Below are 12,101 nucleotides of genomic sequence, written 5' to 3'. Positions count from 1 at the left end.
TGCAGAGCCAACCCCTTGCCTTGGCTCACCACAGTGTTGGGCACTGGAGGCTGGGCCTGCCCTGCTTGGGTCCGTGTAGGCCACAGGGCAGATTCCCTACTGCTTGGCTGTCATCTCATTTTCTACAATGTTGCCAAGGATTGGCTGCTCACAGCTGATGCTGGATCGGTTTTGGAGAGGCCTCTTCAATATTTAAACATGTTGTCATGGCTGGAGCATTTGTGTCTTTCTTAATGCAGCTCTTAGACCCTCTTGGTAGCCCCATTTCCCACCCGTGTTTCTAGGGGGAGGTGGGATTACAGAGGAAGTGGTGAGGAAGACAGAAAAACACACAAGGGACCTTTGATGTCTCTGTTGGTTGGTTTTGGTTAAACACAACTGGAGAAATTCTAGGCAAACTGGATGATCTGGGGATGGATGGCTCTATTCACTGGATGTGGAAACTGCCCCCACTACCTGGACCATAAGGATGGAAATGAACCTCCTACCCTCATCATGAAGCCTAAATGCAAAAAAGCATTGCTTCTAGGCAGTAGACATGGAAACCTCCCATTGTTGTAGATTGCCTGCCATCAGAACAAGGCCTCTAGTTTTTTGCTTCCTGGAGGGGTGGCAGTGCTGCGCAGCCCTAGGTCAGAGCTTGGATACCCAAGAGGAGCTGCAGTTCTCTGGGGTTACCCTGCTCTTGGTGGATGCCAAGGGGAAGAGCCCTTGAAAGGGGGAGGAAGCAGAAATATAAGATGAGGATGGGAGAGATGACATCCAGCAGCCCTGGGGAGAGATAGGAGGACAGGGGCAGGCTCTCAGTGTCATTGGGGGTGCTATAAAGGGCATTAAGGAGGCAACACACATGTCTGAGTCCCATCTGACTGGCATCATTCATGCCTGTTCCTGCTCCATCCATTCTGGAAGTGGAGCCTTAATTAGGCATGAAGAGATTTATCAAACAGCAAGCCTAGGAGCTGTGGGTCTCTCTGCCATCTGGACAGACAGTTTGCTACCCTGTGACAGCAGTAATGGGAATGATTTATGAGGTCCCACAGCTCCACCCCCTGGGCCTAGTGAAACCTGAATGGCTTTTGTCCTTCCCCAGAAGGAGTGAGATTTTGCCTGTGTTGATGGGCACAAGAAATGGGGTTCACTTGACTGTGAAGGTGTTGCCCAGACCCATGGCAGCCAGGACTGTGCTTAGGGTCAGTTTTCAGTTTACAGTGACCCATCCACAAGGATTAACAGAAAAAGCCCTGGAATGGGAGATAAGAAGACCTGGGTGCAAATTATGCTGGTGAGCTGTGTGGCTTCGTGTCATTTTTTTGCCTCAGTTTTATGACCTGTACGATGGGGATAATGATATCTGCGTCTGCCAAGTCACACAATTTTTTTTGGAGGTTCTTGTGACATAACAGATGCAAAATGACTTCATTAATTACACAGCCCTCAACAGACACTAAGGATTTAATCCAACAAACATTTATTGAGCAACTGCTGTGTGCTATGCACCACTCCTGGTGCTTTGATGGACACATGAATAAAACACAGTCCCTGCCCTTGGTGAGCTTACAGTCTAAGAACAGTCAAAGGACGAGTGCACAATAACTATAATACAAGGCAGAATATGGTAAGTGCCATGAGAAAGGTACAAATAAAGTGCTAAGGTGGTTCAGCGGAGGGAGAGATCCCAGCGGTTGGTAGATCTGGAAGGGCTTCATGAAAGATGTGGTTTCTGCATGGGCCTGAAGGAAACAGAAGAGAGCGTTCCAGGAGTGAGAACAATCCAGATGAGAACAGCAAGACCAAAGGCACAGAGATAGGAAAACCGGGCACCCCTTCCAGGAATGACAGCAGGTGCAGGGCACAAAGTAAAAACAGGATCCTATTGTGGGGTCTGTAATTCAGAATGAAGACTTGTATATTATTCTGTGGGCCAGGGGAACTTTTAAAAGTCTGTGAATGGCTGGAGATAAAAATCGTTGTGCATGTTCAGGATGCAATGGAGGTGAAAGCATGCCCAGAGGAAACCTAGGAGAGGGGACTGCTGCTGAAATTGCCCACATGACAAGGAGGCCAAGGCAGTGCTGGTGGGAAGGAGCAGCAAGAAAATATGTGGAGAAGGGTCGAAAATGCCTTGAGGGTCTCAGAACTAGGTGGTTGAGAGGATCATGGGTCTTCTAACAGAAGGGGAGGCAGAGATGGTCAACTTGGCTTCAGATGTGTTGAGTTTATGGCGCTGCCAGAGCAGGTGGGGTGAATGTCTAACAAGGAATGTGCAGTGCAAGCCTGGAACCCGGGAGAGGGGCTGGGCTGCAGGGAAGTGTGGAGGGTGGACCCAAAGGAAGGTGCAAGGTTGCTGATGGAGAGCGTAGGGAGGTAATGAAAGGGGGAATGTCTGTGTTGGGGGCAAGGAGGAGAGAGGGAAATCACAGTCAGAGCTACCTCTGCTCCTTTTTAGGTTAAGGGTGTCAATAAATAAATCATAAATACATAAATAAATAAATACATAAATAAGGGATGAAGCAGCACTTGGGAAGGGAGGAGAAAAACCACAAGAACATGGCGTCCTGAAAACCAAAGGGACAGGGAGTGTCCAGGAGGGGTCACTGTAGAGCCAAGAGATGTGGAGAGCTTGGTGATGAGAAAGGCCTTTTGATGGGTATCATGGAGGGTGCAAGGGGCATGGAGGCCAAGTGGGAGTGGAAAGGCAGTGTAAGCCTGGAGACCCCTTCCCAGGTTGGGGGGTGAAGGGAAGGTGAGGGAGAGGCCGTAGGAGCCAAGGTGGATAGAATGAGCACTGGTTCATGAACAGAGAGGGCGGAGGCTGCAGAGGAGTGGCTGAGGGTGTCAGAGAAAATATCACTGGCATGAGGGCAGATGTTGCCTCCTCAGAAATGGGAGGAAGAAGACGAAGGGAGGGGAGAGATCAAGAGATTTTGAGGAGAGACCTCATTTCACCAGCTCCATTTCTTCAGTGAAGGAGGAGGCAAACAGTGGGAGTCATTGAGGGGACCTGAGGAAAATGGAGAAGGTCCGAGGGGCTTCAGGGAGGGTGATATTAGGGCAACTGGGGATTGACTGAGGGTCCACAGGAGGTCACCCCAGATACAGGGGATAGGCCGGGACTCCTTGGCCCCCATGTCCCCTAGGCTAGCTGGCTTATGCCGGAGGCTGCAGTGGAATCTCACTCAAACTGAGCTCTAACGAGGCATAGAAGGAAGGGCTGCCTCCTGACAGTGCGTGCCTAGATGCAGAAGGTCGAGGAGTGAGGGGAAGCCAAGGCCCCGGGAGCTCTCGCCATCCCATGGCCAAAGCTTTGTGTTAGTGCAGGACCCCTGAGTTGGAGAATGGTGACATGTGGGGCGTCTTGGAGGGAACCTGGAGGCAGGTTGTAAGGGCTTTTCTACTTCAACTCTCATCAGTGTCAATTTAAGAAACCAGGATGGGACAGAAAGAAAACCATGCTTTCCAAAATGCTGTGGCCCTTAAACTCCCCAGGGAGGAATGCTGGTGGGTAGTTGAAGCTCAGAGCCAACTCTAGGACCTGACTTCAAGGCTCACCACTGGAATGTTCTAGAATTCACAGAGGCCCTGCTGGCAATCCTGCCCATTTCCCACGGCTCTGCAAACTTCAGAAATTAAATGTCTTCCAGGACCTCTGAGATCCTCAAGATGAAAGACCCTGGAGAAGTGTAAAATATGATACTAATTATCTGCACTTCTCATGATGAGTCCAAACCACTCAGTTCCCACAGAGGCTGTTAGGGCTGGTGCTTCCTTAAATGTTCATTTTATAATGCAAATCCCAAATCTCAGGCTTCGAGCATCCACAAGAACAAGGAAAGAAACAGATGTAGGATCATAATCGCAGTTTGGAGCTGGAGCGTCTGGATGTGGTGTTAATGGTTCTGAATATCCTCTGCTGGCTTCCTGTCAGCCATTAATTAGGAGCAAATGTCCTGTTCCAAATTGCCATTGATTGATTATGTCCGCTCTCATATATTGGGGGGCAGATCTTGATTACTTTCCTTAACTCCTTTCACCTTCAAGATAATGGTTTTTAACTTATCTTTCAAATATGTCTTAAAACACTTATTTATCAGGCAAGAAAATATATCTAACAAATCAAGCTGGCTAATGCTTGTCTCTCTCTATGTGACCTGTGATCCCAGCCCCTAAGTTGCTGGCATCAAGCCCAGGTTTCCCCCAGGGAGACTATGTCCAGTATTTGGATACTGCATTTGGCTTTGGGTTTTAAAAAAGTCTTAACTATCTTAATAAAGGGAAAGTAGAGTTTTCAAAATTCTAAAATCATTGCCTCTGGGGCAAAAAGGGCTGGAGGTGGACACTGAAACCTTTCCCTGCAGAGTAGAAAACCTCAGTGTTGGAGCTCAGTGCTGGCTAGTGTGACCATCAGGGTGGAGAGTGACAAGAAGTGACGCTGATGCATCGGTCTGGCTGCAGAGGCCCCGTGGTGTGCACAATGCCAAAAGCAAACAGAGAGAGTGCTTGCAGAAAAATGGAGCTAAACACTTCACATTTTTTTAGTCTCACACTCTGGGGCTCTGGGGGCACCCAGAAAGGCAATCATATATATTTTAAAAAGGATGACATTTATCTTTGCAGTACCTTTTCAAGATTTCGCTGTGGCTTCCCTGGTGGCGGGAAGGGGACAGTATAGTCCCTCATGTGACATACAGGGCAGGAAGGAGGCTAACTCTGAGGATGACATCCCAGGGTCCCTTCCTCCTTGGTGGATTCAAGTTGCTTTAGGGAACACCTGTGACAACATTTTGGAGCCTCTTCTGTCTCTTCTGGGGGTGCAGTGCCAACCCTTTGCAGAAGGTGGAAATTCTTCAAAGACACGATTTGCAACACCCCAGCTCTTTAGTGTCATCTGCCTGCTCCGTCCCAGGTTCTTGGTGGTTCTTGCTGAGCCACAGTTTTAACTGTCCATTGTTTCTTCTCTAGCCTTCTCTCCATTGCTGGGGAGGCCTACTGGGACAGGTGGGTCAACTGCGGTTCATCCCTTGAGCATTTAAACTCTACGGTCGTGGGAAGGCCTTCAGCTTGGACATGGCCTCTGCTTCTTGGTGTCCTTGTGCTCCTTTGCCCAGCTGAACTCTCTGACCTCCCTCTCCTCGTCAACAGCACCGTTTCAGATTTGGATAAAATTGTCCCCTCTGGGTCTTGGCTCACCCAGAATCCACATTTCTCAGAGGCCAGAGGCAGCTGCCAACAGGTGGCTCTCTAGTCATCCATGAGCCCAAAGATCCCTTCAACCCAGGATGCAGTTTGTCATCCAAAGTCATGGGACTGGCTTCTTTTCATGTCGAGTCCTTCCACCCCCAAAGATGGACCGAGTCTCAATGCTGGTGGGTTCTCCATACCTTCTTCCTGTGGCTTATCTGCCTAATGCTAGATGAACACCACACAGTTATAAATACTCAGGTCAATATATATATGCAGGTATAGATATATATATTCTGGTCACTGTTTTACACTTGAACAAAGAAAACCACTAGCCTGCTTATTCTATAGTTTGTGCCACCCGACTCCCATCTGCCTGTGGTGTAGTTGGCAGGAAATGTGAGCCACTGAGTCCCGTAGGGCACCCACTTACGTGGCCCCGTCACACTGGCCGACAGTCAGTTTCAAAGCCCCCTGCTCATGCAGACTCTTGAGGGCCTTGAACTCCAAGGGCATGGTGTGGGGGCTGGCCTGGGAGGTGTAGCCATACTTGAGGCTGTCATAATAGTGGTACTTGACGGGGTTCTGGTTCTGATCTAGCGGGAAGGGCCAAAAGCCATAGAGGTAGATCTGGTTGCAGAAACGCGTGGCCAGTGTGTACATCAAGAGGCCGGTGGTGGGTCTTTTGATGTGGACTTTGTTCGTCAGCCAGTATCTGAAAAAAGAAAAAAGTGACAAAAGAAACAAAAAGGAAACATGAGTTTACGAAGTATCTTTCCAGGAAGAGGAAAATTGTATCCTGTCACTCCAGGATAAATGGAGCGACTGTTTCCCAGTTCCCTTCACAGAGGACCGACAGCCCCCCCTTATTAAGCCCAGTGGCCTGCCAGGGGTATAACTGAGTGAGCTGGGAGTTGGGATGTGTGTAAGGAAAACTAACACCTCAGTGTTCTTCAGACAGTAAGGAGTGGTGGCGACTGTGGCATCTAAAGATATAGCCAGTTTCATTGTTGTCCCAGTATGGTGGTGCCAGATTTTCTGTTTTTTATCAAGAGTATCAGAAATCTGGATTTAAAAAACAAACAAACACGTTTTTATTGATTTTAGAGAGAGAGGAAGGGAAAGGGAGAGAGAAACACTGATGTGAGAAACATCATTCAGCTACCCCCTGCACCCTCCCTACTGGGGACTGAGCCCACAGCCTGGGCATGTGACCTGACTGAGAATCGAACCAGAGACCTTTCGGTGCATGGGACAGCACTCAACCACTGAGCCGCACCACTCAGTGCAGAAATCTGGATTTTTTAAATGTAAATTCTCCAAATTTTTAAATGTTGGCAACTAATTTTAAAAAATTATAAAAACATCACGTGAGGCCCTATTGGGTGAGTCAGACCATGTCTGTGGGTCACCCATGGGTCTCCTGGATTGAACTTGGCCTCTTTCAGATAGCAGAGGAAAACATGGGAGTCCAGGGTGACTTGCCTGAAAAGAGTCAAACTTCTCATTGCAACTCCTTAGATAGAGCTCAGATGACATGCAGCTTCTCCATGCCTGTTTCTTGGGTCTTTTTCACCCTGTGGTGATTCTGGGAGAGTTGGGGCTGGAAGTGAGCTGGCTACAGCTGCTGTAGGCACCATCCAGGGACATGCAAGCCACTGTCAGTGTCCCTGCATGATTGCATTTCACTGACTGTTCACTTCCTGAGCCAATTCAAGCCTTAACACAGGCCATGTGCCATATTAGGGATTTGTGGTTTTATTTTCTGATAGTAAGCCCTTAGCAGGGGAAGGATTTCAGAATGAATTTCTTTCCAGGCTATCAATGCTATGCCCAGAGAAGGGGAGGGAAGAATTTAATCAGTGGTGAAACATCCAAGGAGCTCATAGGTGAGTCTGAGGTTACACAGACATGAGATGTGCCCTCCCCATAGATATGCCTTTCCCTCACATGTCCCCTTGGTGAACTCTCTGTCTCTCGTTTTTCCTCCCAAACTAAGTACATATATCACGTCTTCCTGGAAATGATGTTTCCTTTGTCCTACCCTCTTCTCTCCAGCTCAAACTGACTTAATCACTTCCACATTATTACCATGAGCTTTGTTTCTACTTCTCCCAGGGTGCTTATCAACCTGGGCTGACAATCCATTACTGTGTGGGTTGGTCTCCCACACAAAACTGCACTGTGATCTCCCCAAGAGCAGGGACCACGTCTTATGCACCTGTGTAGGGGGTTCAAAGGCATCTGGCTCAGTGCCTGGTGCTGCAAAGGCTCTATGGCAGAGAGAGTAGTGCTCTGCAAGTATTCCATGTGCTCTCCTACATCTCCCAGAATCCCTTGACATTGGGCTTGGGTCATATGACCAGTTCTGGCCAATAGGCTTTGACTGCAAATGTGTTCTTTCTGGGCTAATGTTGCTCAAGAGCAGACCCTCCGCTTTCTCTTCTCCTGCCTCGGAGAACTGCAAAGCCTCCTGTAAAGATGGTGTCAGCCCAAGCTGGATGAATCCTGGATCCCTGGACCACTGGTTGGAAGAGACCCCTGCCAACATACGGTACTGTGTGAGAATGAGAAATGAACGTCTGCCATGCTAAACCCCAAGGTGTCCAGGGCTTGTTATTGCAGCATAGCCTCGCACTGATTATCTTGACTGCTACTGTGCTCAGCAACTGTTGGACTCCAATAGAATGAGAGATGGGAAGAAGCAGAAAAGGAGGAAGGAGGGAGCAAGCAGGGCGCTCAGCTTTGTAACTGTGTCTGAGACAGGAATAGAAATGCCTGGCCTCTCATGTCTGGTGCCAGGCTTTTCACAAGAATCACTCTCCAGGAAAGGTGTTAACAGCAAATGAGGCTCCAGGATGAAATGAGAACACAGTGGCTTAGAGGGCCCCACTTATTTCCTGTTCTGCCTCCACAGGTAAACAAGAACTCCTGAGATGTGTGACAGGGACATGGGGCACCATTTAATGAGCAGCTTATAATAGAGGCTGGCTGAGTTCTGCAGGAGCAAAACATTCTCTACTTCCTTTGTATCTCCTCAGTCGCTATGGCCAATTTAGCGACTGTGCGCCTGGCCAACTCATAGACTGTTTCTTTCCTGAGGATAACAGCTGGGTGTTAAAACACTAATTAATTTGCCTTCCCAAATGAGGTTAGCTGGGTGCATCTGGGACATCATATTGACAATGCACCTTTAATATCACAGTCTTGAGATTTTAATTAGAAGGCAAAGTAATCTCAAAGAAGGCAGTAATTATTTTTCAAACTGGTTACCCCAGTTGCCAAGACGATTAAGCATTGTATTTTATGAGCATGGACAGCAGTAAATAAGAATTGCCAAAATCAACTCAAAAGCGCATTCTTTCTTTTCCCTGGATGTCTGGGCTTGGTACGTGGCGAGAATGGTGGCTGCCAGTGTTGGTAAAAGAGACCAAAAGAACTTTCTCCAAGAAGCTAAAAGCACTTTGTGGGATATAGCTTATTTCATCTGTAAGGAGCAGGAGTGCCTCACAGGTGGTTGTCAAGGGACACGTGGTGATATTTTGTGCAAGATCAGCAGCAAAGCCAGCAACAGAACTCTTGGGCTCCTGGTCCCCCATCATCCACATCGTCATTCTTGGCCCTGGTTTGGGGCCCGCAGCCCATTGCTGTCCTTCCCTTGGAAGCACTATTTAAACCTCTGCTGTCCTGGTGGACATGCCTGGACAAGTCTGCCCAGCTTTGCGGTAATAGTGAGCTGGGGATTTTGTCTCAGAATTTGAGGCTGGAGTGCAGAGCTAGCTGGTCAGTCCTGGGGATGCTTGAAGCCAATTCATGGTCCCTAGGTTTCCATGTTTACTGAAATAAGTCATCTAACCTCAAGTCTGACCAGGTCACCAAAAACCTTCTGAAGACTCCTGGAGTCCACAGGATAACATCCAACGGCCTCACCCAGGACTGTGAAGCCCTTGAGATCTGGGCCAGAAACCCCTGCCAGCACCTGGTAAGCACAGTCACACTGCCACAAGGAACTTCTTGGTTTCTTCCAGGACACCATCACCTCCCATGTCCCCTTCGTATGGCCTCAGCTTCAATGCCACTTCCTGCAGGAGCCCTCCCTGGACCTCCCTGGAGGGTTTTGTGTTCCATACATTGTTGTTTCCCTATTATGGCACTTACCATGCGATGGCATAATGACTTGTTTACTTGTCTTTCTCTTCCCTTACAATTTAAATTCTGGGAGCAAGTGGATTAGCTTCTATATCACCCCAGATCCTAGCATAGCACATGTACAAAGTAGGTGCCGCTTCACAAATCCTAATGAAGAAATGAATGAAAATGAAGGAGCAGAGGCTAGGGGCTCCCTCTGAGGGTACTGGCAGGGGAGCGGAAGGAGATCACAGGAGTTTTGTGTGGGAGACCGACCCACACAGCACTGGCCTCACTCTCAACTCTTCCAGGCAGCCGCCAGGTCTGCACATGTGAAAGGCAGGCTAACAGCATCCTAGACAGCATGCTGCCAAAAGGAAAAACATGATTCTGGTTACTTGAGGGGTTCCTCATGCTTCAGGGTGGGCCCCTCAGGGAGTGAGAGACTGCTGCTCACACACAGGCCTAGCAGGCACCCAGCCAGACCATTTCTTGGGGGGCTTAAATCTTCTGGCTGGATTCTGGAATTTAAACTAATGCCACTCCCAACTGAAAAATTATATTCCACCTCATTCATAATTAAAGGAATCCGATTTCAAACAATAATCAGATGCCATTTTCCACTGGCAAAGACAGCAAATCTGGATAATACACCACGTTCACGAGGTTATGGGAGAGCAGGCATTTTTAATAATTGTAGGTGGGAGTGTAACTTGGCAATATCTATAAAAATTAACAATGCATATATCCGTCTCTCTTTTTAGCAATGACACTTCTAAAAAGCAAGCCTATAGATATAGATATGTGTGCAGATGTCAGTAAAAGATGGTCACTGTAGTACTGGTAATATTAGAGAAAGATTGAAACACCCGCTATGTCCCCCCACCCCAACCTATGGCTTCTGCTTACATAAACTATGGCCCTGACTCAGTGGAAGGCCAGGAAGCTGTGAAGGAGAACAAGGTAGTATCTGTCAATATAGATTAATTTCCAGAATTTAGTAAGGTGTGGTACTTAAAACATGCTCCCTTATGTGTAAAAGGGGATTTTTCTGGAAGAAGATGCAGAAAACCAGTTTAACAAGGCTGCCTCTGTGGAGGGCTCGCTTTTCACTTTAAATCCTCTTATACTATTTGGATTTTTCTTTTTACTATGTGCATTGCTATTTTTTCAAAAAAGAGACAATCCATTAAAAATGACCAGATGCTGGCAGCCATCTGTTCCTCAATACCACAGACCTCCCTCCTTTTCTTCTCCATGGAACACACTTCCACACTCTTGTGTCCACTGGAGGAGACTTGGACCCAACTCCTGAGACTTTGTACTGCAGTGGGCATGTCCGGGAGGGGACATCTCCTACCCTTGCTGGTCTCCCTTTATTCTCTGCACCATGCTTAGTTCCTCCCTACTGGGCTTGCCCTCTGGTCCTCAGTTTCTGCTCCCCACAGACAGGTAGCAGGGCTTGCTTGGCTGACATGCTGCTCCAGCCCTGGCAGGGTCACCTACTGGATCAGTGCCATGCCAGGGTGTTGGCGCAGCACGCCTGGTACCTAATTAAGCACCATTTCATCAGCCTCCTCTGCACCAGGCCTGTGACTGGGCAGCTGAATGGGCCTGTTTTCCTGCCCAAGGGCCCCCCTCTCTGTGGTCACAGCCTTCCCCGTTGTTGTAATTGAATTAGAGCCATTCACTACCAGCTGCTGACCAGTCTCCCACTTCCCGCGGCCATACTCAATTGCCTGGTGTCCTTCCCCTCGGTTGCTCACGTCCCTTGCCAACAGCCAGCCAGGCACTGTGCCGCTCTCCAGGCCAGCAAAGCAAGAAGTCCCTTGGAAGAACTGCTCAGGCTGGGGCAGGGGGTGATAAGAGTTGAAGGGCAGGCCTTCTGCTCAGGGTCTCGGCACCATGCTGCCCACTTCCTGCAATCCCCGGGCCCAAAAACTCTCAGATGGACAAGAATCTTGAGAGTACGTGGCGGTTAGAGACCCTCCTAGCATAGGAGCGCTGAATCAAAGAATCTGGGAAAGGCTGTTAGCTAGCCCAAATGCTCATTATGTTGAAGTCACAACCTCCATTACCTCATAGTGTAGCCTTATTTGGAGATAATGGGTCTTAACAGAGGTAATCATGTTAAAATGAGGTCATTAAGGTACCTGTAATCCAGTATGACTGACGTCCTTAAAATCAGGGGAAATTTGGAGAAGACATGCACACGGAAGAATGCCTTCTGAACATGAAGAGTGGCCACAGACAGGCCCAAGAGAGAGGCCTGGACTGATGTTCCCTCAGGGCCCTCAGGAGCGAGCCCTGCCGACACCTTGATTTTGGCCTTCTAGTCTCCAGAACCGTGAGACAATAGATTTCTGTTGTTTAGGCCACCCAGCCCAAGTGAACTCTACAGCAGTTGTGTGTGGTGTGGATTTCCGGCTCCCTGGCCCAGTAAGGGGCATTCACTGCCCCCTGCACATCCCCAAGGAGGCTGAATTCACTGCCTCCTGAGAGGCAACCTTGGTCATTGCAGATGATTTTGGTTTGTTGGAAGGTTCTTCCCAATGTCCAGATGAAACCTGACTCCTTGTAGATCCTCTCCCAGCCCTAGTTTTATACCGGGGGCCTCACAGGCCGAATCGGTGAGCCCCTCAAGGGCAGATGCCTTGTTTTACTGATTTTTACACAGGCCTGGAGCCCGCTAGGTGCCTGTAAGTATTCGTTGAATGAAGAGGTTGCTTTCGTGCTCCTTGGAGTTTTCATGCTCCTCAGAGCCTTCTTCTCTCCCCAGACCTTTCAACTTT

At 48.6% G+C, this 12,101-nt stretch overlaps 1 protein-coding gene across 4 annotated transcripts in view; it reads right to left on the bottom strand.

Annotated features, from left to right (window-relative positions):
• Positions 1 to 1,457: 1,457 nt before the first annotated feature.
• ST8SIA2 (ST8 alpha-N-acetyl-neuraminide alpha-2,8-sialyltransferase 2) overlaps positions 1,458 to 12,101 on the bottom strand; it is a 42,058-nt gene continuing 31,414 nt past the window's right edge. For 2 of the 4 annotated variants that reach the window (XM_081124402.1, XM_081124403.1), the window contains one exon: positions 5,657 to 5,896. In XM_081124402.1, coding sequence (XP_080980528.1) covers positions 5,741 to 5,896 — 156 coding nt within the window. In that variant the 3' untranslated portion in view covers positions 5,657 to 5,740. Of the gene's footprint in view, positions 1,734 to 5,527; positions 5,897 to 12,101 lie in introns of those variants that run through there. The other 2 variants (XM_081124400.1, XM_081124401.1) reach the window with 2 other exon arrangements.

Source organism: Miniopterus schreibersii (assembly GCF_964146895.1).
Source record: "Miniopterus schreibersii genome assembly, chromosome: 22".
Taxonomy (NCBI): Eukaryota; Metazoa; Chordata; class Mammalia; order Chiroptera; family Miniopteridae; genus Miniopterus; species Miniopterus schreibersii.
This window is presented reverse-complemented; position numbering and strand designations above follow the sequence as displayed.